Below are 26,471 nucleotides of genomic sequence, written 5' to 3' on the forward strand. Positions count from 1 at the left end.
ATTGACAATCTCTATTTTATCACTTCACAAACCCGACTTGAATTAATTCACCATTTGTCACATGGGCTGTCCAAAGGCTGACTGTTTTAAATAACCCTTATTGTCGGCTTTCTATTAATAAACCAGCTGTCTCGTCAGTTACTCAACATCTGAATTACAGTCAGTAAAATCTGCCATGCTTCCCATCCCGAGATCAAAGTGTTAAAGATCTAAAATCTCCCACGGTGTCCCAGAACTAAAGCAGCCTTCCTAAAATAGCTGTCAGAGCTCCGTGAGCAGCCTCGCTTCTTTGGACTGACTATAGCAGCATGTTTCTAGGACAGACTGCCATGTGCAGGAGGCCTGGAGGGATCTGCAAACCCAACAGGCTCTCAGCACAGGCACACCCTGACAGAATCAGTCAAACTCATAAAGGAGTTTGGTATACCTTGGTTTAAGACATCATGCCTTCATGTGGGCACACATCTATTTCTAAATAATGAAATATTGTTAGATGCTTCATTTTTCACAGTGATAAGGACACTCAAAAGGGCCTATTGTACCATCAGTCCTAATAATCTAGTTTGCCAAACTCAGGTACCTTTTAACTGATTTTTTCTTTCCTGCTCGGTGACGCTAATAAGAATTCCTCATATTTCAAGAGGATTAGTTTTTCTATATTTTATTACACGTCAGACTTCTTTCAAATACGTAAACTTTGATATAACTACAGTCTGTAGTTTAAGATCACAGACTCAAACAGATTCAAAGTTAACCAAGTCAACTGCTGCCCAATAGACAGACAGACAAATGAAACACTGCGGTAACGATCAGCAGTTTCCATGGCAACTCTGAGGTAAAGCCCGGGAGGCTGTTATTGGCTGGCAGGCCGGGTCGGGTCGTACCATGTCGGAGGGTTTGAAGGGGTTCCCCTGGCCGCTGATGCCACCAGAGATACTGAAACCAAGACCAGGGTTCTTCTCTATTCTCACACACAACTAAAGAGAGAGAGGAGGGGGAGAAATAGAAAGACAGAAAAGAAAGAAAGACAAGTGACAGTGAAATACAAAGATCATAATCTCTACACAAACATAGAGTAGATGGACAACATGTACAATGGTTGAAGGGTGCTTTTGTGTGATGTGTGACATGCTTTGGCCGCTATATTGGAGGTCCTCAATTCTCTGTCGAACAACAACTGAGCCCCAAATAACCTTGTCAGAGTTTTTCTAATTGGCATAATGAAAGCCATCTCATACTAGGGAAGGAAAACAAACCCCCACAGGAAGATCAGCTGATCTAGGTAGTGTGAATGACTTCATTATCTTCCCTCAACTGTTACAGTGATCTCCATCTGTGGAATATTACAGATTTAGAACTATGCCTCCATGGCTTTTTCTGGACCTGTTTTTTCCCACAAACCGTTGCAAACCGTTGGTGGCTAAAATTATACTTACATGTCCCAATTATTTTAATGTTTTTGTATTCTTTAGTTGACAGCTTGTTGGCTTTGTGGACCCTTTAAAATCCACTTGGTAACCATCATGTCCTGTTATTAAAAAATCCGACTAGTTAGTTAACATTACCCACTACTGTCTTTGGAAACAACAAAGCCATTCACATCTCTTTATTATTTCACTATTTCTATTTCTTGTGTACATTAGTCTAAAATTATTTTACTGTTTATATTTAAACCGTTCTAACATTACTTGCAGTGTACTGTAACTTTATGGACCTACATTCACAAAACTAATATCTTTTCTACCCTGGTTACTATATATTTAGCCAACATTTTAGTACAGCCCATTTTCAAACAGACCTCCAAGATAGTGTTGCTGAGGATAAACAGACACACAGATGGACAGACAGACAGATACCTGTTCCTGGAAACCATCCGTGCTCTTCTGGCCTTTGGTCTGCAACAGGCAACGAGCACTCTGAGGCCGTGGGTTGGTGTGGGTCATGACAACCTGATTGCTATGGACCATGCCCTGATTGCTATGGACCATGACCTGGTTGCTATGGACCATGCCCTGGTTGCTGTGGACCATGCCCTGGTTGCCGTGGTACTGAGGGTTGGTGGAAGGCTGATGGGATGTGTGGGAGGAATGGGGGTTGTACTGTGGTTGGTTCCCAGACGGAGACATGGCCATGGGCATGCCGGCGCTGGGGTAACCCTGTCCGGAAGCTGGATGGCCTGGACAGAAAAAAGAAAAAGAAACTGCAAACATTCTGAAATAAAAAAATATCTACACTTGATTAATATGTAGGCTCTTGATTTAATACACATGGCAGACATTATTATTTTTACACGGACCAATTTGTCTATTACTGGTCACTTGCAATTTTCAAACTGGGGTGAAATTTATAGGACCGATGACATGCTGTTTTTTGCATGCTTTTATAAAGACCTTAGTGGTCCCCTAATACTGTATCTGAAGTCTCTATCCCAAAATTCAGCCTTGGTGCGGAATTACAGCCACTAGAGCCAGTCTCACAATGAGCTTTCCTTAGGACGTGTCATTTCTTTGTCTGTAGCTTTAAATGCTATTGACGAGGAGAAAGGCGGGCAAGGTGGAGGCTGGGGTGTGGCCTTCACCAACTGCCATGCTTTGCTTGTTTGCAGCCATGATGTCTGTCTCTTTCACATGGGCAGGCCAAATTCTCTGGGCGGGCAAAGCCGAGAAAGGGGAGGTAACCTTTCCCCTTTTGACATCATATAGGGAAGATTCCAGATTGGCCCATCTGAGCTTTTATTTTATCAAAGGCAGAGCAGGACACCCAGGGCTCGGTTTACACCTATCACCATTTCTAGCCACTGGGGGGGCTATAGGTAGGCTGCCTATATTGTTGTTAAAAAGAAAACTCATAAAGTGAAATGTGCATGCCATAGGACCTTTAATTCCGCCTTTTATGGTACAGTAGCTTGAACTGAATCAAAGATAATTAAAAAAACACCAAGGTAACAAATCTAACTGGTAATCCCTAGGCTCGTTAGCGTTTTGTGAGCCTCAATAAAATGTTTTTAACCGATTGTATTTTGTTTGTTTCCGATTCCATACTGGGATTGGGTGTGACAGCATGATTGAATGACATCTTGTAACCACAAAAATTACATTCTCAATAACTTGAAGTGGCATCATACTCCTTGTGCAAATCTAACATTTCAACCACAAAATACATCGTTAAGGGCTACAAATGAAGCATTTTATTTGATTTATTACCATTTACCTTGAGGCATGTTGCTTTGGTACTGCCCCGGCCCACCAGAGGGAACCACTGATAAGGGCATGCCCGGTTGGTATTGGCCCCCTTTGTTCATCATCCCATCGTAGCCCTGCTGCACGACCACACGATGAGGCGTAGTGGACGAGGAGGAGGAAGAGGAAGTGACTGTCATGGTGTTGTGTGATTGGTGGGAAGGGTTGTGGGAGTGGGCACTCTGTGGACAGAGCAGGGGCAGTTAGAGACATTACAAATTATTATGGACACAGACATGTTCACATCCACACTGAAGGAATGATTACTGAAGACACTTACACAAGTTCCCTTCTTCCTTTTAAGCCTTGGGCTGGATTAAACACGGTAAAACTAAGACAAAACGGTCTAGACAACAGCTCTTACCTTTTTCATGAGGTTGTCAGGTGGGACGTCCCTCCTGCCAAGCGAGTAGGGAGCCCACTGGTTGCTTCCTGACAGCCCCTCCTGGTCATTATCCAGCATGGCAGCCTGCTGGGAGGGGGTCTAAAAGAGAGACAAACAAAGAGACAGGGAAGCAGTGACCCTTACTGGAAATTATCTTTTCACTTAAAGAGGTATCATCTAAACACACTGCACAGATATGACACAGAGCTGGACTGAAATTGCCAAAGTATCTATTTAAGTAATTAATTCATGTATCAACCTTTGCCTGGCTGAGTTTGTTTCAGACAGAGGTTTATATGAATGTCATGTGAGATTCTGTTTTATTTTTAGTAGGAATACCAGCTGTCACAGATTAGTAAATAGATTTTCCCCTTCTAAGTAAAGCAAAGTAATATATTGTGGAATCTTACCACCAGTCAACATGGTAATGACTGATGTAGCTGATGAATACTGTATCAGAATAGAAAGTTATTGCTGTATTGCTCCTTCTTTCTACACTAAAAACACTAAAGAACTGGCCTTCGCTTCTCCTCTGTGAAATAACCAAAACGGTTCCAACACAAAATCGTGTACCACGTAACATTCCTTTACCCATTCAGGGCCTTTAAAAGTCTTTAAAATGGTAACTATTTTTTATATAGACATAGAAGAAATGGTTTAATAAGGTGTAGACGTGCAATGCCCAACAGCTCCATGTGTCAGACAACAAAGATCCGCCTGTAGATTGACAGAAGGGGGCGTATTTTACGATAGTTAAGACAAATGTTTGTTGAGTTGCTTGAACCCTTGTATTTTTAGGTAATAATAAAATGTGTCGTCTAGCTGAGTCCAATTTGGTGAAATCTATCACCAATCTTTGTTCATTGGCTGCTACACTTGACGTTAGAAGTGGCTGTCATGTCAAGAAAGATTTCTGGGAACACTAAGGTGTAAAGGTGTACAATAATCACTAAATTATAACAGCAATTATGGCACACCTTTCAATAAAAGTTCATGGTTGCTGTAGTTGTCAGAAGAAGAGGCGGTGGCAGCTATTGTCTATAATTACCCATGTGTGCAATAATAAGAGGAGTACCAGGGGTTCATTGTTCGCAGAGGGATACTCACGGCGTTAGCAGATGGAGGAGGAGGTAGTGGCAGCCAGCGGCCAGCAGCGGGCTCATGCTTAGTGTTATTGTAAAGGTTAAAGTTCAAAGTGTTGCTGCGCCCCTGGCCGTGACCCCTGCCCTGACAGAGCATGCCCAGCGTGAGCGTGTTGTGCTTTAGGACACCACTCTGATTGGAGAAGACAACATCACATGACATGGGTGAATGCGGGGGGGGGGGGGGGGGGGGGGGGGGGGGGGGGGGGGGGGGGGGCACACAGCATGGTTTGCAGCATGGTGATTACACACTCTGTGCTCCACACAACAAATAAACAAGCAACAATAACACTGATAACAACAACAACAGTGCAGATTTGCTGAAAGCACATAAAAATGTTAGCTAGTGACCGATCAATACAGACAGAGAACATTGTGTCATATAGGCAACAACTGGTGGATCAATTCATCCCAGCATTAGTGTGTCAATTTTTTAATTATTTATGTAATACTATGTGGCTATTTAAAAAATTAGCCCACTCCCTAACTGCATAACTAAAAACTATGTCTGAGAAAGACAATGCGTTTTAATGCTTCAGTTTAGCACCACCACACAGCTCTGTCCAAATGTCAATGCCAACTAGTTTTGCTTTTGCCGCAAGTTAGATGAGAAGGTTTATAGCACAGACACTGAGCCAGACTGGAAACAGTTAGCCTAGTTTTAGAGCCAGGGTACCTTTTTTTTTTTTTTTTTTTTAATTTCAAATTCCCAATACATGTCACAAAATCAAATATCTTAGATAACAACGTAGATTTTGTTGAATATCAGGATGTGTTTCTTCTATATCCGGCAGTGAGTGTGCAGTAGGTCAAGCTGACAGAGCGACAGTGTGAATGGGACGCACATGCAGCCGGACACATATCTGGTCAACCTTACAACACAGGCTTACACAGATACAAACAGGGAGGGCTACTGAACGTGTGTGTGTGAGTGTGAGTGTATCTCCCTCTCGTTTTCCCTCTCCCTCAGTGTTTCTGCATTGCATGGGCGTACCCTGTCCAATCGTTTGGCCTCTATGTGTCTAAGTAGCTGTTGCCTCCAATCAGCAGGCATCCTGGAGGTGATGTCTTCAGGCTTCAGTGGTACGCCAGGTCTTACTTTGATTGTGTCATCAGATGGTTTTTCAGGGCAAGTCGCCAGAGTGTAGTCAGGAGGCATTTTCTCTAGCAGGGCAGCCATGGTGGGACGAGCTGACACCGGACGAGCCTGAGGACAAAGATTCATATTTTTTAAAGACTATTAAGAAATTAAGTTGGACAGCAGTGGAAAAAGTGACAATGTGTGTGTAACAGGGATTTCTTTTACTAACCAACCCACTGACAATTAGCACCTATTTTTTAGTTCCCCTTAGCTCTATGGGGCATTTTAGCATCTTTCATCCCTATTGTTTTGTTCACCACTCTCTGTACAACAATACACAATCCTTGTGGTAGTTATTTATATATTTTAGTCTGGACCAACGCAGTGGGCTGACCAATGAACCGAGCACCTGATTTTGCCATCCCTAGAGCCAAGCCGCTAGCGTGGCTATATTGCTGTGTTCAGTAGCATGACCCCACTCTAATAAGTTTAGGTATAATGTGGTTTCTATCCATCCATCCATCCATCCATTCATCTTCGTCCGCTTATAAGGGGTTGGGTCGCGGGGGCAGCAGCACCAGCAGGGGACCCCAAACATCCCTTGGTTTAACCAGCTCCAACTGGGGGATGCTGAGGCGTTCCCAGGCCAAGTTGGAGATATAATCTCTCCACTTAGTCCTGGGTCTTTCCCGAGGCTTCCTCTGCGTTGTGAGGGTTAAATGGATTATGGGAATGCCAGGCAGATAAGTACTAAGACAGTAATGCAGACACTATAACAGACCATTATAGCACCTTCCTGTGCCCCGCTCTTTTTATGCTGAAAGGAGCCAGATGGAGTGCATTGCTTATCTGATCAGCATGCTCCTGGACACCTCTCTGTGACTATTTTTGGAAAGTCTGACTTTGGGCAAAACCAGAACATGCTGAAGGTATTATTTATGGACTTAGGGGAATGCCGTGGGATCTAGGGAAAATGGATGAGGCAAAGGACACCTGCGCCACTCTGCTTAGCCTGCTGCTGCAATGACCTGGACCTAGATAATAGGTGGAAAATGGATGAATAAAAATGCTTGCACTCAGTCATATAAATACACTGTAAAACCAAGTCCTTCCAAGTTACAGATACAATAATTTAAGGTAATGTCTTTCTAATCTACCAAGGAAAGGTTAGGGAAAGATGATGGTCTTGGTTAATAGAAACCAAAGTTTACTGTTGTAAGTAGGCTGAAAAACCCCAGGTCTCCAGTGTCACAGTCAAATGCTTTGTTGTTATGTCTTGAGTTTTGCACCAGTACGGATACATTTGATAAGCAGAATATTCGATACTGAAAAAAACTATTAGTTGCAGCCCTAAGTGTTTTAATTGTAACATAATTCATAGTTTAAAAATGTATTTCATGCACTCCATATTGACTGCAAGTTAAAACTAATTAGTCAACGTGGGCCATAAATGCAAAGACACACAGAAACACACAAACTATTACTATCAGCAGCTCAGGTGACATTCTACCTGAGAAGCTCCGTAGGTCTCAGTGCTGTAGCTCCTCGCAGACAGGGGGCGGCGCTGAGTCAGGCTCTTGGTCGGATAACCAATCATGGGTTTCTTCTGTTCCTGGTAGGTGGGATAGTCATCATCATAGCGACCGTTTCTCTTGTTGTGCATCATCTGGCTCTGGCTGTCAGCCATGTTGGTGAGAGCAGAGTGCTCCATGGGCGTGGAGTAGGCCAGAGCCCTACCATAAAGAGGGGGGTCTGCCTGAAGAGGGGAGAGTTACAACTATAACAGACCTCTACATTAATCCAAAAATGTATATTGCGAGGATGTATATTGGATAGATATTTAGCAGACAGCTTTATTAATTAGTTTTTCTATGTAATGTTTGACAAAAAGAAGCATTGTTTTACAGAAAACAGATCTCCTACCTGCTGTCTGTACTGAGCTTCCTGCAGCGCCTCCTGCTGGGCTTCATGGACTCTGCGGAACAAAGCGAGCTCTGTAGAGCTCACCAAGGAATCTGCTCTCCTCAAAAACCCTGGCCTGGAGCGCTGTGATGGGATTGGCTGCTGATGCTGGCTGGGCTGACCATCCTGGTTGATTGGTGATTGCGGAAAAGAAAACATCTCCAGTGGTGGATATGCACGATACCGAGGGCTTACCAACTCCTTGGGTAATGTCTTCCCTGGTTGATTGATGTACTCCAAAGCTTTTGATGAGTGGTTGACATAATCTGGTGTGTTGGGGAAGGGGGGAGGGACCCGACGGTCCATGGTCACCTGATTGGTTAGAAGGGTTACCAGTAAGTAAGTAAGTAAGTAAGTAAGTAAGTAAGTAAATAAGTAAGAATTGTTCTCAGGCATTGTTGCTGTTGTCCAAAAATGTTGAAAAGAAAATAATCAATTTATAGAGTGACTTAAAACCCCTGAAAATATTGTCTTTGCTTTGGAGGTTTATCATTTCACCTTGCTGCAGTGAACTTTAACATATACTACATGAAAGCCATGTTTCAGCAGCTGCATATCCATATATTTCACTCAGGAGTTGGTGGAGACCAAAAACAGAGCTAAAAGAGACTGAACATTGGACTCGCATTTGCCAAGTGTCCAGAAACATACCTCCAAATGTTGCTTAATAATTGGTGGTTGTGTACTAAGTACACCTTAATATACATACATATATATAGTGTACATATATGTAATATATATATTTTGTATATATATATATATATATATATATATATATATGTATATATCGAATACAAATATCTAGATATGCCAATGCATTTAAACTTATTTCCTCTGCAAGTGGTAAGACAGTTATTGCAGGTTTTACAAATGAGACAAGCTTCTAACCTGGGGGTTGTAGTTGTGGTCAAAGTGGTAGGCCTTATGTGGGATGGCGGGTTTTTGGTTCTGTCCCGACTGGTTGTGGTTGCTGCCTCCGTGTCCTGGGAACATCAGCTCATCGTCCAACATGGGGGCCGACTGTGACCGTGACATGTTGGTCTGCTCCATAGAACCGGGCAAATCTTGACGGTCCAAACTAGTCTGTTGCTCAATAGATGAACTGTAGGTGTCCACAGGAATACTGTAGAAAGAACAGCAAGAGAAATTAGCTACAACTTTGCAATCACTTGACCTACTGACGTAACATGTTGATTCTCCTATTGGTAAGAAAAGTAAAAACAAATCTACCTGTAGACCTTGTAAGAGCCCATGTCAATCTCATCAATGCTCTGTGACTTCTTAAACTTAGATCTCGTCTCCCTCATCATGGGGGACAAGCGGTCTGAGCTTTTACTCATCACCACGGTCACCTTGTTGCCGCCGCTGACACTTAGCTGATCCTTCCTGTTCTGCTCACCCTGATTGTCGTGGTACGTCCAGCTGCCGGGCAAAGGGCCTGGGCCTTGTTCCAGCCTCGAGGCAAAAACAAGGGAAATCATATACTAATGGCCAAAAGAATTAGCTGAGCAAAAGCATGATTATTATAGTAGGAAGACATTATGTCTGGAAACAGGTTAGTGTTAGTATAAATGAGATCAGAAATGAACAAGGAGTCCAGCAGCTTCATAAAAACATATTTTTGCACAAATATGATTAATGACATAATCATATGATTTTAAATACTATCATAGATTATGCTAATATTTAGCTCTGTAGAGTGTTCACAGCCAACATCAGTTGATTTATAATAAAGCAGTTACAGCACTCACAGAGTGACATGTAAGAATAGGGCTACAAGCTAATAAACCGTTTTTTGAAATGTAAAATATTTAATTTACAAGTAAATAAATGCAAATTTGTGGCACTTTTGCCAGCTTGACAACAAGTACAAATGTTAAATTTATTATCTGTTGATAAACTTCTTGATTACCTAATCTGTAAACCCTGGGGGTTATGAAGCCTACCACCTAAACACATACACATTTCATGGCTAACTGTGGGACTGTTGAAGCTCCATTCACTTACCTTGGGTCAATGTCCTTGCGGTCAGGGTTGGGGCTGGAGGTGGGCGTCAGGTCTAGTTTGGAGGGAAACGCGGTTCGGTCCTCCAGCGGGCTGGGGGTTCTGGTCCAGTTCTGCCAAGGGTTCTGGGAAGGATGTCCAGATTGTGGGTCATTGTCCGGAACGCGTTGGTTGCCGTGGAAGGGGAGCGTCTGAGTGTCCAGCTCCAGAGGTACTCCTACAATTCGCTCCTGCCTGAGGAGGGGGCGGCGCCCGTGTGCTGACTGGCTGCGGGGTTTGGAGCCCAGCGGGGGGTTTCCCTGACTTCCAGTAGAGGATGGAGGGTCCAGAGGAGACTCCTCAGCATCAAAACCTGTGTTGTCATAGTGAGGGGCCTCAGACCAATCAAAAGGCTCGCTTAGTGGGCGTCGATCCCCACGCTGCTGCAGGGTTCCTGATGGAGGGATTTCTCTCTGAGATAGCAGGGGCTTGGAGTCAATGGGTTTGGGGAAAGACTGAGCCAGTCTGCAAAGATACAACATAATAAACACTTACTAGGCTGTGGAAAATAATAAAATCAACTTATAAACAATCAGAGCCAACGGGAACTTGAAAAACAGAACTTTCTCTCTAATGTTTTTCTAAAAGATCAATTTGACCAACAACCAAATCATGTTTTTGAGAGCAGCGTTGAAGAGGAAATATTAATGCCTTAAACGTCCCTCACTGCCACTCACAGTTTGCCACAAGTTCCAAAAGTACACAGACAAAGGGACAAGATCTGCATATCCCCCCAAAGGCGTGCTCAATGACCACTTTAATCTAAAAAAATACCAAAGGGAGCTTTCAACCTTCAGGGGCTCCTTAAAACGAAGAGAGGCACGGGAAGAGTGAGGACAAACAAATCAGTTTTTAACATTATTATAGGTGTAGTATTTCATTGATGATTGAAATCAAAAAAAGGTTGATTGAAAAGGTTACTGTTCAGACACTGTGCTGTCGGAGAGGAAACAAAATAAACAAACTAGTATGGTATGAAACCAACCTTTGCTGCGAGATTCCTGTATCTTTTGATCACTCGATAGGTTGATGTGAACGTTTGTACATTTTTGTTTGTCAACCTTCACATATTGAACAGTCCCCATTTTCAAGGTTGTAAAATAGTAGAAATTAGGAGCATGAATGGAGTTTTAGCAATGCTGTGAAAGCAAGCATTTCTACTTTAAATAGATGTTGATAGCAGTCTGCACCAACACACAAAAAATACTATTTTAATTTTATATTATATATAATATTTTATACAGTATATTAGTAGTAGTATAGTAATGAGAAAATGCTAAAGATATGTTTGAGGTTCTTTTGAAACAGCTTTGCCAAGTCAACTATAAAATGTCTTGTTCGGCACAGATCTGAGTTATTCCTACCATAAATGCATGTTGATGTTCAAAATTGAGTATCTCAAATATCGTTACAGGCTTCAGGCTGCAATCTTCAGTAACGTTGAGGCTATACTGAAAATTCCATGAATATGACTAGCGGTTAAATTGAGACATTTGTTGTTGTTCATAGCTGTTCATTTCTGATTCCAACTCAGTTTAAAAACCCTTTTTGTGTTTTTCAATGCTATCTTTAATGCCAAATCTGTCAAACATCATAGGTGCACTGGAATCAGGGTATCAACTTCAACAAGAGGCCCAAGCCTCTATATTTGCTTCTTTTTATGTGTTGGGGTGAAGAAAAGAAATGCTCCATACTGAAGGTTGGACTAGATACCTTTGAAGTAGAGGAGAAGAGAGCTGAGAGAGGGAAAGAGAGAGAATCCTGGACAGAAGTCTGCAGCATCCTAATGAGTCTCTCTGACCTTGACTGAGTGAGCAGAGAGATAAGAAAGACACAGAAAGATGGAGGGAGGAGAGGATGGATGGAGCGATTGGATAGATGGATGAGATGGATGATAGATAGAGGAGATTGAAGGGGGTTGGAATCGAAAAAGAAGAAATGATGGATAGTCGAAGGGATGTGATGAAATTGAACATGAAGTAGCCATGCGTGTGTGTGTGTGTGTTTGCATTTGTGTGTGTGTGTGTGTGTGTGTGTGTGTGTGCGTGTGTGTACCTGTTTGTCCAGTGTGTTTGAGGAGCCTGGTCTTTGTTTGGGGCTGGCAGGGCAGGAGTGTGTGGGTGTGCATGAGAGTGTGTGTGTGATTGTGAGTGTGAGTGTGAGTGTGAGTGTGCGTTGCCGGGTGGGTTGGAGGAGCCGGAGGAGCCCTGTGAGGGAGAGTAGTCGGAGTATGTGGCCGAGGAGCCGCTGTGGTTCAGACAATGAAGCTTATCCACCTCTTCATCTGTAGACTCTGGAGAGAGACAGATAGACAGAGAGGGACAGTCAAAATGTCACACTTCTTTCTGATAACCCTCTTTTACAAGTGCCTTTGTGTCATGCCTGTATCTTATCCCCCTGGATTGAATTTATCTCCTCAGATCTTTAATAGCAGGTGTTATTGCTTGTACTGGTAGTGATATGAGAATATGTCCAGGTGACCTAAGCCACACTTTGGTGGCTGTGTTTAAACATGTAGGGGCAGTAGTTTCTTTGTCCAAATGATTGAGTTCTGACCGTGTATTCTGGACATCTCAAAAGAATGCAGGTCATGTCACAGACATGTCTAACTTCTGTTTTAATTAAATGGTCAACAGATAATTAATCAGGACCATTTTTTATATAAATTGATAATTTAAGCCATTTATAACGTATTAACGTGCAGTTTTACATGGGAGGATTTGAACTTTACTCTCTTTTATGTCAAACAACTTAAGGACTTCTCCTTTGGGTCTTGGAATGACCTTCATCTTATATTCTGATAAATCAAAGACAAAACAAGAATTCAAAGAATCCTTCGTTGTCGTTGTCGTGTTTGAGTCTAATGTGTAGCTTGAAGATCAAGTGGGCAAAAGGGAAAGGGTCATTGTGAATGAAGCTATGGCAGAGCCATGTAATGATCCTCACATTAAAAACCGACAGAGCCTACGATTTCCCAATTTTAATCTTGTTTTGAGAACACAGACCGTTAATAGGACAAAGTAATCCTCCTAAATCCCGGCTCACCGTGTGGATATTGAAACTAAACTGTGAACTATGTTGTCAAAGCTTAAAAATCTTGATGAGAGCTACAACAAAAATTCTAAAAGTGCATACCGAATGATGTTTAGGCTGAATTCCATTGAAGCCTGTATACCGCATGACAGATGATGAGAGGTAAAAGAATCAGAAGTCTTTCTTTATTTTGTCCTTCTGTCTCTTGACCCAGATTCATGTAGTGCTATCATTATATGTTTGGACAACATTGAGTCCACTGCCCTGACGCAATAAATGATCTGGTTAGTAAACGGCTTAACAGTTTTTAAAAATCTTTGTTTAACACACTAGTCCCGTTAATAAAGAAACTCTTTTTGAAGGGAGCCCTGTAAACAAAGCAGCAGGGACCAGCGGGCTAACAAGTTAAAGCTATTAAAGTGCCCATATTATGCTCATTGACAGGTTCATAATTGTGTTTTGAGGTTGTACGTCAAAATACAATTACTGATTTTTGTATGTTTCCCTCCTTGCTTCCCTCTCCGTGTGTTTTTTTTAATTTGGTCCGGGGACACGTTCTCATGTCTCATCTTATTGTTTGTAATTGTTTGTCACCTTTAAATAAAAACATTTGGTGACAAAATATTTAAAAAAAATACAGTACATTTACTAAGACATACAAGCCGTTTATGTTTTAATCATTTCACAGTAAGTTCCCTGACAAAGGAGTAGATTGTATGACGGAGCTCTGAATTAGAACGAGTCACAGTTCGTCACGGAGAAGAGATAACAAACGGCTTTGTTCAATAGATGGGATTAAAGTAGTAAATTATCTAGAACAAAAAATAAGGGCAGTAAAATTTTCTTTGGACTCATTAGTAAAATTTTGAATTACCTCGGATGAAACTAAGGCCTTTGGTAAAGTAGAAGGGTCAAGCTAAAAGCTGAACACTTTAAACGGGAATCTAGATTTACTGTGGAGGTTATGGTATTCCCTCCCGCTCTCTCTTCTGTGCTGAAATTAATCAGGGTACCACCATGACTAATTAGTGGACACTTTATTACATTAAAACATGCCCCAAAGCACTTTAGAACAGACCACATTAAATGACTGTGTGAAGTGTATGTGTATGAACTTCTGTGTCTTTTTATGTTTCTGTACATATAAATATAGAATCATATAGTACCTTTCTTGTCCTTCCCCAGCAGCACCACCTTTGGTTTGTACATAGGAGGCTCCACCAGGGTGGGCCTCATGTCAGAGATACGGATATCGTTGGGAGAGCCGCCCATTGAGTCCTGTAGAGAGACAAAATCAAGAAGTTCACACCAGGTAGCTACATGTGACTGTATAGTACAATAAGACAGCCTCATTAGAAGCATGTGAGCTAATAGGCTAATGACCACCAAGCTGTAGTAAGTGAGCCATAACCAGAATCACACAGTTGAAATATTGATGTTTTAAGTTTTCAACCTCATAAACAAAAAATGTTTAAGGCTGCTTCTCCTGTCAGTCTTTAAAACTATTTTTAGTTAAGGCTGCTTTAGTGGAAACCTGTCAGCAATCTGATATACTGCAGATGTTATCAGATTTACCTTGAAATTATTTTAAAAATAAATAAATGATTTGGCCAGGTATTTAGAAGTTGCTGGTATGTTTAAAGACAGCTCTGTAGTCAAGTCCAAGAAATGTCCAAGTCGAGACAGAGTCAAGACCAAGGCTTCGGTCGAAACGTCCAAAAAATACCTCCTAAGTTCTTTTGTAACCATTTTTCCTTAACCCCAGTTGTAAACGTCATGAGGTTAAAGGTGGAAGGTGAAGGAGAATACAGCCACGGTGCGAGGAGAACCCGTATGGTCCCGGTATGGACATGGTATGACCCCACATGGTCATAATAATTTCATTTCTGTTGTAAGTTTTCAACAAAACATACTAAAATAAGCCAGGGGGCGAACAGGTAACTTGTTTCAGACACTGCTCTGGGCTCTAAATAAATGGCTGTCCGGTTCGCTGTGCAACTTTGGATTCAGCGATCCATTCATTCACAGGTCTGTAAACACATGCTCACTGTCATGTTACGCGTTGGGGAGGAGAGTAACGTTCTCACATTAACCGGTTTATTAAACCACTCAGACTGTGCCATAAAGTACATTATCATTATTAGGCCTATTAGATGTGTTGCAATGTCTCACTGAAATAAAAATGTGGGACCTGTTGGACGGCATTATCTCCTTTCCTTTCTTAAAGGATGGTCCAGTGTATCCTATGCTAAAGGAGGTTACAAAGGAAGCAATGGAGCATTTTTCCTTATCACTTAGGCATTTCAAACGGCTGTCATCACAGCTACTACTAACTCCTTCTGGGTCATTTCACTCCGTTATGTTGCTTATTTTAGGACAGATGAAGACATAAAAGGGGAGAGAGAACAGGATTGACATGCAGCAAAGGGCCGGAGGTCGGAGTCAAACCCCGGTCCGCTGCACTGATGAGTAAACCTCTACACATGTATGAAATTAAAGTAGTTCCTTTCTTGAAGACAAGAGTAGTTGTCTTCTACTCCCCACGCATACAGGCAACGCAAAAACTTTCCCGCCAGTGGTGTCACACTATTCAACTGACCTATGGGTGGAGATAATGCACCTTGAAACGAGCAATGGGCCAGCAAAGACAGTGAAGAAGAACAGTGTGTAGAAAATATTTTAAAAAATGCAAGTGATTTATGAGAAAGGAAATTAATTCAACGTGATTATTAGACACAATGCATTTTGGTGAGTAACATGGAATGTAAACATTGATTACAAGAAAAACTCCACAGGGCACCTTGAAGTGCTTAATTTCTAGGTTGGGAAATATGCTTATGAGACTCCCTTAACTAACATATGATCAACAATTCCCCAAAACTTTTACAAATTAAATTCACGAGTATTTTACAACTATGTATAACTAACAGACAGACAATCTAGTGCTGTGAGCTGCGTAGCATCACGTCACCTGACAACATCGAATATTTTGTTTACTCTGTGTAGATTTTATTATTCATTTATTATTTTATTGCCTGAGAAACATATTAACTTAGAAAACATGAACAAGGTTAATGAACTTGTGTACTGCCTTATCACAAGCTAAAAATGTCAAATTAATGGTGTCTGTGTGTGTGTGTGTGTGTGTGTGTGTGTGTGTGTGTGTGTGTGTGTGTGTGTGTGTGTGTGAGTGTGTGTGTTTGGCACTCTATGTGACAAACCTCAGAGCTCTCTGTCAGGTCCTCTTTATCCTTCCTCTTGGGAATGTCAATGCCAGAGTTATGCATTGATCCCTGATCCATTAGCTGAGACTGAGAGAAGTCCTGCATCTCTCTGTCCGTCACCTGGAAACACACACACACACACACACACACACACACACCTCAATCCTCAAGATACACTGATATGTAGCATATGGTGATGTATGGTAAAATTGAAAATGTTTTCGCGTGTGAGCGTGTCTGGGAGTGTGGGTTTCCTACCTCTTTAGGGGGCAGGGGCCATGGTTGTTCGTACTGTTCTTTGCTAAGGTGCGTGTGTTCCATGTTGGTTCCTGCCAAGGTGGCAGTGCCTGTGCTCAGCTGGTGCTGGTGCTGGTGCTGGTGCTGGAGCTGGTGCTGGTGCTGGTGTTGGATCTGGTGCTGGTGCCCATGTCCGGCGTGTACACTTTTACCCACAAGGCTTTGCACTGACTTGACCATGTTCTTAAGGTCCTCAGGGTAGGGTGTTGGGTAGCGCTTTAGGTTTATCTCCACCTGCAAACAAAAATTAAATGGGTTGAGTGTATACATAAAAATACATAGATCACACACTAAGTAAGCGTTTAATAGGAATGCTGTAAATATAGTGTTTTTAGATGTGAAACTTCCAAAAATTTAAACACGACATTATGAATCATGTTAATCCTACATTCACTTCTTGTTAATTGAATGACTGTATAATCATATTTCACACACTCCAGTAAAGCAATGAAATCAGAAGAAAAACAAGATAGCAATTTTGGAAAACCTGCAGGTTTCTGGGAATATATTTAGAACTGATATATACACTTTGGAAAGTTACAAAACAAAAAATAAAACGACTTCTTTCAACAATTCTGCTTTCAAGTTTTTATTTGTCACATACTTAAAATATCGCAGTAAAATGCTTTGTTTCCTCATCCAGTACTGTGCTTGACATAAAACACATAAAAATGTAATGCATACAACAAAGAAAATATAAACAACAAAAGATATTATATAGTTACTATAGGTTTATGGTCAGGTGTCTATTGTACATTGAGAGCCATGCAAAAACAAAAGTCAAATTCAAATTGTATGAGCACACATACCTGGCTAATAAAGCAGATGTTGATATCAGTTATAAGTATTTAAACTTTGTCAAAGAGAAATCAGAAAGTGTTTTTACCACCTTTAAATGTCACATGGCTCTAAATACTGCAGGATCAGGAAAAAGAAACCAAAAGCCAAATTATTTCAAAACTAATTCAGAATCTTAAAGTGAAAATGTAAACTGTAAAATATTATACCCTTGCTGTCTCATATGACCCTTCCTGCTCTGGCTCAGCTACTAAAGAGAGGAAGTTGGATGGACAGATGGACGGACAGACAGACAGAGAGACAGACAGCTGACCTTGACCTTCCCAGAGTTGTCTTCCTCTTCTTTCTTGTCCTCGAAGTCAAAGGCCACAGTCATCCTCTGCTGTCTCTGCTCCTCCCACAGAGTAGGATTAAAGCTGTCACTGTCCGACTGGTAATCTGTTAGCACATGCAAGCAGACATCCAGGACAGGGTTAAAACTTATATTAAACAATAGGTCTAATTGTCAGACAGAAACTTATTTATACACACATTTTGCATTCAATTCCTTTGAACATTTAGAAACATACAAATAAAACATGCACGCATGCATGTGCAAAAACACTGTTACACATAACGTCAGAGCACATAACATCATATAATGTAATAAAACAAATACAAAACATTCAGTAACCTTAACCCATGTCTATACATGATGAGGCACACACACACACACACACACACACACACACACACACACACAGGTACACACACACGCAAAGTTTGTACCCTCATCATGTCGTGGTTGCTGTGGAAACATGTAGTTGGTCAAAACCTTCTGTTTGGTTTCAGGGTGGGCTTCTGTCTGCAGTGGGATCAGAGCCTTAGACTGCAAACACAGACACACACGTTTTTATTAGTATTCTTGCGGGAACGTTCACTGATCACATTTTTTCCCAAATTCCTAATCTAACCTAATCCTACATCCAATTTTGAAGATGTTTTTAAGAATATCTGATTGGCTCGACTTGCAACAAAAACTGCCTGACTTACAGGTGGAACACCCAAGTATCAATGTAGAGCTGTACATCACTTAAAGGTCCCATGGCATGGTGCACTTTGGATGCTTTCACATATACCTTAGTGGTCACCTTATACCTATATCTGAAGTCTCTTTCCCAAAATTCAGCATTGGTGCAGAATTACAGCCACTAGAGTCAGTCCAACAATTAACTTTCCTTAGTATGGGCCATTTCTGAGTCTGTAGCTTTGAGGAGGAGAGGGGCGGCAAGGTGACTGCTGGGGGGTGGCCTTGACCAACTGACACTTTGCTTGTTTGAAAGCCATGATGTCTCTCTCTCATGGGTGTGCCAAATTCTCTGAGCGGAAAGCAGAGCAAGGGGAGGTAGTCTTGGCCCTTCTGACCTCATAAGGGGCAATATTCCAGATCTACCCATTTGAGCTTTCAATTTCTCAGGCTCGGTTTACATCTATTACCATTTCTAACTACTGGGGGACCATAGGTAGGCTGGAGGAACTCATCTAAGTGTTTAACAACCTCATAAAGTGAAATTGTCATGCCTTGGGACTTTTAAAATTAAGAAGCAAACTAAAATTCATAAAGGGGAGACACTGATTCCTTCTTAACATTTGTTATACAAGTTCAATTTGCAATGTGAACAGTGAGTCAAATTAATTGTCAAGTGCCTGTCTAATTTGCATGTTCATCTCATAAAAACTAATTGCATTTAAATTTAAAATGTGCATTCTTCTTAAGCAGTCCGGTAAAGTTCCCTTATTGTTGTGATTCTCATTACTCATGCTGAATTTGTTATTGAGCCTCAACATTGTTGAGAAGATTTATATGCAATGAATTATCCAATAAAAGTACTTAATCAAGTAATTATTAGGTCCCATGAAGGAAATTTGGCCGGCCCAAAATGAAGACAGAGGGAACATTAAAATCACTGCAGCTATGGTGAATTCAACATATGTACAACATTATTTCCATCAGTACAACAACAAGGTAATGTCATGCACTCTTGCCTTTTGCATAATAGGCTGTGAAACTCAACACTTATTGCAGAGGTTTTTCAATAAAAGTCTTTCTGGGAGAAATAATGCTACTGTTCTTGCTCCACTGAAAAGGTTTTTAAAGTGAAACAAAGGGAGGAAGCATTGAGTTTGCATGATGAGCCAACACTGATGAAACAGGATAACCTGGAGATGAAATCCTGTACTTACAAATAGCCTTTCTCAAGTAAAAGCCTGTTTTTCTGATTAATGTGTAGAGTAGCTTTGTGTGTTAGTGCTGCATACTTGGTCTCTTGGTACGAGTGTGGGAGGAGATACCTGATTGTCAGAAAGCCAGAGAGCTGCCAGGTCCTTCAGCTTAGTAAAAGTAAACGGTAGATTCTTTAACCTAAGGGAGAGACGCAGAGAGAGGGGTGAGGAAGAATAGAGAGATGTTTCTCATGGCCACACACAGTACAACCTGCAGACCACGTAACTATGGAAACAAATTTACCCAATCTTATGGCAACTTCAGGCCCTGAAAGCAGCTACATAATTAAAACGGCCATTGAGAAAGTGTTGCCTGCCTGCCTGCCTGCCTGCCTGCGTGCGTTCGTGCGTGCGCATCTATTGTCACTACTGAGCACCAGTTTGGTCATCTGCCTGTGTGTGTGTGTGTATGTGTGTATGTGTGTGTACCTGTTGTCACTTAGGTTAAGGACTCGTAGTTTGGTCATCTGTCCGATCTCATCAGGAAGAAACTCCAGTTTGTTGGACCGCAGCGACATTACTGTCACATTCTTACAGTTACCGATCTAACACACACACACACACACACACACACACACACACACACCATCAGATCAAATTGACATTAAGCCTGGTGCAGAAAATGATCTGTTACATGAGGGACATCTTTAAACTAGCTTCATTTCAGTGCAATGCATAAAAACTTTTAGGGCTTCCGCTAACAATTTCTCAGATGAATTGCTTATTTTGTCTGACCAACAGTAGAAAACCCAAAGAGATTATATTTACTGTCATAGAAAGTAAAAACAAAAAACAGCAAAGGTTCACAATTGACGCGCGGGAAGCAATCAATGTATGGCATTTGCTGATTAAGAAATTATAATAAAAACAATTGATTATTATTCACGGTTTAATCAACTAATAGTTTCAGTTTGCACTGCAGGGAAGATGTGCAAGTGTTCATCAGGTGTTGATCTTCCTACCTCCCGCGGCAGCTCTGAGAGGAAGTTCTCATCAGCAGTGAAGGTCCTCAGGTTGTGCAGGTAGCCGATTGTGGGAGGCAACGACTCCAACTCATTACAACTACAGTCAAACTCCTCCAATAAAGACAGACTGTGTGACAGAAACAGAGGCAGAAAAGAAGAGATGCAAAGAAAATGACAGGAAATTATTCTGCGGGCTGCAAAGTATTTGCTGCAACCTCAGATTACTTAGATTACTTAGGTTGTAAAGGATAAGGATGGTGCAGCTCTTTATGTTTCCTACTGCCAACAAATCCTGTGAAAAGACTGAAAAAGACTATTAATTCTACTATCAAAAACTGTGTGTGTAGCCAAAGCCTGATTGAATTTATTCCTCTCCGCAACATAGTTTTTGCTTCATAGTTTTCTAACAAGGTTTTTGCATTAAAAAAATAGTCCCAAACAAATTCATTATTTCCTCCAGTTTGAGTTAGATTTAGGCTGTTTGAGGAAATCACTAACCTTTAATCTATTATTTTAGGATTTAGGTACAATTTAGGACTTTTGTCTTCAGTAGGAACAAATGGACTTGAAGCCGGGTGCCACGGGCAGGATATTGAGAGAAGGACTAACACAGTGTTGGTTCTGGTGTTTTTGGTGGGATTTGTTGACAATAACAAAAATATAGAACGGAACCAGCCTTATCCTGTAACCTGTTTGGATGAGAAGAGAAATTTGTCTTTATAGCGATAGCTTAGGGGAGAGAGTGTTGAGAGAAGGAAAAGATCCTCACCTTGAAGAATCAGTCAATAAATTAGGAATCAACCAACCGAATCAACCTGGTATAACCTACATTCATTTGGTCTCATTTGCTGACCATCTTTAATCCCCTTTGATGTCTAAAATTCTTCCACCTGGATCTTAACTTCTTCACTCAACTAAGATTCACAGTAACATCCAGGGCAGGCCCTCTACAGGACACCCTGACCCTCCTCTCCCCTTGACTGTCATCACTGGCCTGGCAGCACGCTAACAGCAGGCTAATGCTAATGAGACAACACTTTTACATTATTGTACTGTCACTGTTAACATTGCATTAGTCTGCTATTATTATTCCCAATGGAACGGACCATCTGTGCCACCATAAGGTCTGACAGGAGAGAGGGGAGGAGAGGAGTTTCATATCCAATTTTAAAATTTAAGGTTGCCTAGACTAATTATTTTCTTCTCAGCATTGTTTCTATTCCTCTTAAAAGAATGAAAATGTCACTCCTACTTCTCACAGAACAATATACCGCTAGATTTGAAAGTTTCATATATATGCTAATATGACTCCTGTGATTATTTAGCTGCCATCTGCCTACCAGCTCTTTAAATCTTACTCTCAATGTTGCAAGGATACACAGTCGCTCAGTCGGTAGTCACTATAGGTCACTTTAAGTTTTCTAGATTCAAATCTCCTCCTTGGTGTATGGAGCATACATTTTTAGTTTGGGTTTGATATCAAGTGCTAAGGCAGGCTACTATGTTTAAAATCAGTGTACACTCAAAGACAGCGAAATATATACACCTACCTTGTTTGCATAAACAGGTAATTTATATTGTGGCCCTTTTCAGAGCTGTAATATAGTATGGCCTTAAAACACTAAAAAGTAAAACATAAAACTGTACCTGCTCTTTCCTTAAATTTAACTGTGTTGCTTATTGATTTTAATTGACTCCACTTTAGGCCTTACGACAGTACAGAGGAGTACAGAAAGAAGTCTACTGATTACGCTATGTGTATTTACAGTATTTATCCTATAGTACTGATGTAGATAGAGGGAAATGCATGTAGTATCGGTTGAGCTAATGGCATAAATATATAGATGCAGATATACACATCTGTAAAGTAATGTAAACTATAAGTTATTGAGAAATATAGAATTCCTCATTTGTAGAAACATAAGAGTAAAATATGATCACATTCATCTTTAGGAAGCAGAACTTAAAAACTTGAGGGATTAGTAAAGGATCATTTCAGGTTTTTGGTTTAATCAGAGGGGAAACAATGAATCTACAGGACTACTTATTGAGGCTTAAACCCGGGATTTGTTCAGGAAGACAAAATGTTTTCAAAGCATTTAGATACAAATTTGTTGCAAAGAGTGACATTTAACTCTCGTATCTCACTGATTGTTAAATAGTCTCTTGAAAATGTAATCCATCACAGATTGACTGATTCACAGAATAATTAGCAACAAGTTCCAAGTCATTAAACTGTTTCAAACAGAAAAACAGGAACAGAATCAATTTATAAATCCTGGAGGTGTTCTTGTTGCAGTCTGCAATGTGAGCAGAATGGTATGCTTGTAAGCAATCTCTTAAGTATACATGAAAAAAGACAATACTTCTGATGTCAGAAGAAAATGTTTCTGCTCAATTCAACAAATGCTCAATTTTTTTAAAAGCAACTAATCTAATCGATGTGATTGAATCTGGACTGTGATGGATTATAAGAATTGTTGTACTACTGCAATCATTTTACATGCAATCATTTGTATCTCAACCCAGTAAGTTTATGCAGGGCTTGAATTATGCATTGTTTTATACACAATTGAGAATGTGGATTTTATTGAATTCCAAATATTGATAAAGTAAAAAACCAAATTAAAGTTTATGTCTGCATGTAATTTGCATGAATTCAAGATGTTTCCCACAACCCCCTGTAGTTGTGAGCTTGTGTGTTTGTATCTGTAATGCGGCTGAACATCTATCTGTCTCTGAACGAACCCCTGGATCCGGTAGGCTCCTGTTACTCACCCTTGCTTGGGCTTCGCACTAACGCCACAGCAGCGCAGCAAACACAACACACAGAACCCCCCAATCATGAGCCAGCATAACAACACAGCAACTAACAGTAATACACAAGGAAAACCACAACCCACCAAAGATAAACCTGCTGAGACAATCTGAAACAATCTACTGTAGAAGGTGATTTCAAAATAAAGCAAATGTATACAGTACATGGTGTTATTATTTGCTTTGCTTTTTATCTGTGAGAGTGTATGTGTGTGTGTGTGTGTGTGTGTGTGCGCGCGTGTGCATGTGTATTTCTTACCTCCCGATGGTGTTAGGCAGTGAGGTCAGCTGGTTGTCATCTACCTTCAATGTAGTCAGCTTCTTCAACATTCCTACACAATATGCAAACACACAGAAATATCCACATATACACTGAGCTCTGAAATACCCTTCATGCCCCTTTTTATTTTACTGACAAAGTGGAATTCAGTATAGAGTTGGCAATATTCTGTATTTTTCTCATAAGGAAAACAACGTGATTGGATCCTGACAACAATTTTTCTGTGTAGCCAATCGTGGCATATTTAATTCCTCTTTATAATAAAGCTCCAATTTTGTCCCAAAAGACATCAATGAGCCACAGGTCTGCAGTGGGCACCATGTTCTTTCATTACCATGAACACATTAAGATAGTTTATTTTGATTCAATTCCACATACACCATCCTGCTGCCATAAATATTCCCCAGCGGAATAAAATCAATTTTTGTATGTCTAAAAATAGTCCCAAACAAATACATGATAGATTCCTGCTTGAGTACCATTGGCTGATAACCACAAGTTGTTTGAGTAAATTACTGAAAATGAAACCATTTATATGTGACAAGTTTTTCACAGGAATGATTGGATGTGGGGATTTGTTTTTTGTCTTTTCATAAGATTTGTTGTCAATAGGAAAATAAAGATTAACACCAGCCGTATCCTTTGTTATATTACTCTCTCACAGCTAGAACCACTCACACCTGTGATGTGGCCAGTACAACCACAGTCCTCTGCTGCTGTATACTGTGCAACCCCATAAGGAACTACATAGGTGGGAATTTAAATGCTGCGCAGCAGATTCAACAACTTAAGTCTATGAATGTTTTTGTGTGTGTGCATGTATGTACAGGATGTGTTTGTGTGTGTACCTATGGAGTCAGGGAGTTGCTGCAGCATGTTGGAGGATAGCAGCAGGTCTTCTAAGGACTCACAGCCTGAAATATCCGTGTCCAACGTCTCAATACGATTCTTAGCTAAGTCAAAGTACCGCAACTGACGAAGTTTTCCTATCGCCTGCAGCAGGGGAGAGCGAGGAGAAAATGGAACAATTGAATGACAGAGAAAAGACAGATAAGCAACAAACTGAAATAAAAGTGTCATTCAAATATCTCCAGAGGGGCTGTTTTCTTTTACTGCAAGAGCTGAGAGTGTGTTCTTACCCCTGGTATACACTGTAGAGAGTTGTTATCCAGCCACAGCTCTTTTAGGTTGTGGATCTGTTCCAACACCTCGGGCTAACATGCAAACAGAAGAATCCATATCAGCAGATATTACAGACATATGCATCAACAAATATACAGATACTGTATGTAGAAAGGAAATATTTATATGAAAAAAATGTGAATTATTCCTTAACATCAAAGGACACTGTCTCAGCACTTATGTTGTACATGAACAACATGTACAGCTCGAACATGTACAGATCCAAAAATAACAACTTCAGTGCATCTTCCAACCCAGTTTGGCCTAAATAAGGAAAATAAAGAAATTTTGACAGAGTGGGTAAAACTGGCAATCTCTCTCAGTGCTTTCTCTCTCTTGGAAGGAAGCAGACCACAAAGCCAACCTACTCCTATCATAGCCAACTTCCTGTCTGACCCTGATAACATATCCTGTTAGCCTCCAACCAGCCTTCTTTTCCTCCATTATATCACTGTGTCCCATTTCAGGGTCCAACTGAAGGACAGTAGGCGGAAATCCCTCCTGCCTTAATGAGACAGTGTACAGAGGATTGACCATATGCTGTGTTAGGTCTTGAAATGTGAACTTTGAAAGCAGCGGACCTCAAAATAGGACACAGCATCTGTGTTTCTGTTTGGGTTCCTCCTGCTTGTTACAAAAAAATAGGTTCAACTAGTACACTACTCCTAATACTTTCATATTTGCTTTCTTTGATCAAAAAGGACAATCTCAATATAAAAACTTAAACACTTAATTTATGCTGCATTTCAAAATAAAATCTCACCACTTCAGAAAATTCATTGCTACCCAGATCCAACCGCTCCAACTGTGTCAGTCTGTGGATGGACCTGAGAGGAGAGAATGCATTGATTATTACTACTACTACTACTACTACTAATACTACTACTACATTGTGACATATGTACATTCTATAGGCTAGTTTTGTACACAAAAAAATTCACAGCTCACCAACATACAGTGTAGCATGTAATACTCAGATTTATCCTGTATGTATTAATTTTATGTTAAATTATCTTGCCTAGTTGTCTAAATCTTATTATTACTCGTATTTTAATGATTGCAGTGTAATGAATTTCTGTTTGGTTGATTTAGTCTGGCAGTCTTCTGATGATTGTGACTCTCTGATTGGCTTTGATTTAAATGTAGCATCTACAATGTGACCATGGATAATCCGCCGTTGACGATACGATTTATTCCTGAGGAGTGATGTTTACTAAAGCTGCATCCTTCTTTTTTCAGTTTTTTCTATTATGTCATTTACATTTTGAACACATTGTTCTTTTTTACTCCAGTGCAATGCAAAGAGTGAACATTTTTTTAAATCTTATGGAAAAACCATAACTATTTATGCTCACAGCTTCACAGTAGATCAACATGCCTTCTACATGGGGATTAGGAAACATCTCAACAACCAGCAGTTACTTACTGTGAACCATGTTCACAGTTAGAGTGCAAGGAGGATTGTGCCCTGGTAGTCATGCTTGTAAAGTCCAAATTGCAGCGGTAGAATTATTAGCATTAGTATTAATGCTTTTTACCATCTATTGTAATTTATAATTTTACTCTGCAACTTTGATGGTTGTCTATGTTAGGTGCAGTTGTTACGTTAAACAGGACACATTTAAAACTGTTAGAAGACATCACTGTTAAACAGGCTTTATCAGTATTCAAGACCACCTGGGATAAAAACTATATTAATCCGGACACCTGGGAAAGCAAACATACAGTTAGTAATCATGAAGCATGTATATGTGTGTGTGT

The 26,471-nt window shown here is 40.6% G+C and overlaps 1 protein-coding gene across 12 annotated transcripts in view; it reads right to left on the reverse strand.

The window, feature by feature from the left end:
• Positions 1-26,471, reverse strand: part of lrrc7 (leucine rich repeat containing 7) — a 108,582-nt gene that overhangs the window by 8,178 nt on the left and 73,933 nt on the right. For 7 of the 12 annotated variants that reach the window (XM_034881537.1, XM_034881535.1, XM_034881538.1 and 4 more), the window contains 25 exons: positions 25,474-25,537; positions 24,668-24,742; positions 24,377-24,521; positions 23,508-23,580; positions 23,210-23,227; positions 20,429-20,558; positions 19,896-20,011; positions 19,536-19,605; positions 17,973-18,072; positions 17,518-17,642; positions 16,368-16,640; positions 16,107-16,229; positions 14,052-14,163; positions 11,908-12,145; positions 9,817-10,317; positions 9,040-9,264; positions 8,698-8,932; positions 7,771-8,121; positions 7,358-7,603; positions 5,761-5,973; positions 4,732-4,899; positions 3,604-3,723; positions 3,211-3,421; positions 1,857-2,176; positions 885-977 (listed from right to left, as the gene is read on the reverse strand). In XM_034881537.1, the coding sequence (XP_034737428.1) occupies positions 885-977; positions 1,857-2,176; positions 3,211-3,421; positions 3,604-3,723; positions 4,732-4,899; positions 5,761-5,973; positions 7,358-7,603; positions 7,771-8,121; positions 8,698-8,932; positions 9,040-9,264; positions 9,817-10,317; positions 11,908-12,145; positions 14,052-14,163; positions 16,107-16,229; positions 16,368-16,640; positions 17,518-17,642; positions 17,973-18,072; positions 19,536-19,605; positions 19,896-20,011; positions 20,429-20,558; positions 23,210-23,227; positions 23,508-23,580; positions 24,377-24,521; positions 24,668-24,742; positions 25,474-25,537 (4,345 nt within the window). The remainder of the gene's footprint in view (positions 1-884; positions 978-1,856; positions 2,177-3,210; positions 3,422-3,603; positions 3,724-4,731; positions 4,900-5,760; positions 5,974-7,357; positions 7,604-7,770; positions 8,122-8,697; positions 8,933-9,039; positions 9,265-9,816; positions 10,318-11,907; positions 12,146-14,051; positions 14,164-16,106; positions 16,230-16,367; positions 16,641-17,517; positions 17,643-17,972; positions 18,073-19,535; positions 19,606-19,895; positions 20,012-20,428; positions 20,559-23,209; positions 23,228-23,507; positions 23,581-24,376; positions 24,522-24,667; positions 24,743-25,473; positions 25,538-26,471) is intronic. The other 5 variants (XM_034881544.1, XM_034881534.1, XM_034881543.1 and 2 more) reach the window with 5 other exon arrangements.

Source organism: Etheostoma cragini, chromosome 9 (genome assembly GCF_013103735.1).
Source record: "Etheostoma cragini isolate CJK2018 chromosome 9, CSU_Ecrag_1.0, whole genome shotgun sequence".
NCBI classification, from domain to species: Eukaryota; Metazoa; Chordata; class Actinopteri; order Perciformes; family Percidae; genus Etheostoma; species Etheostoma cragini.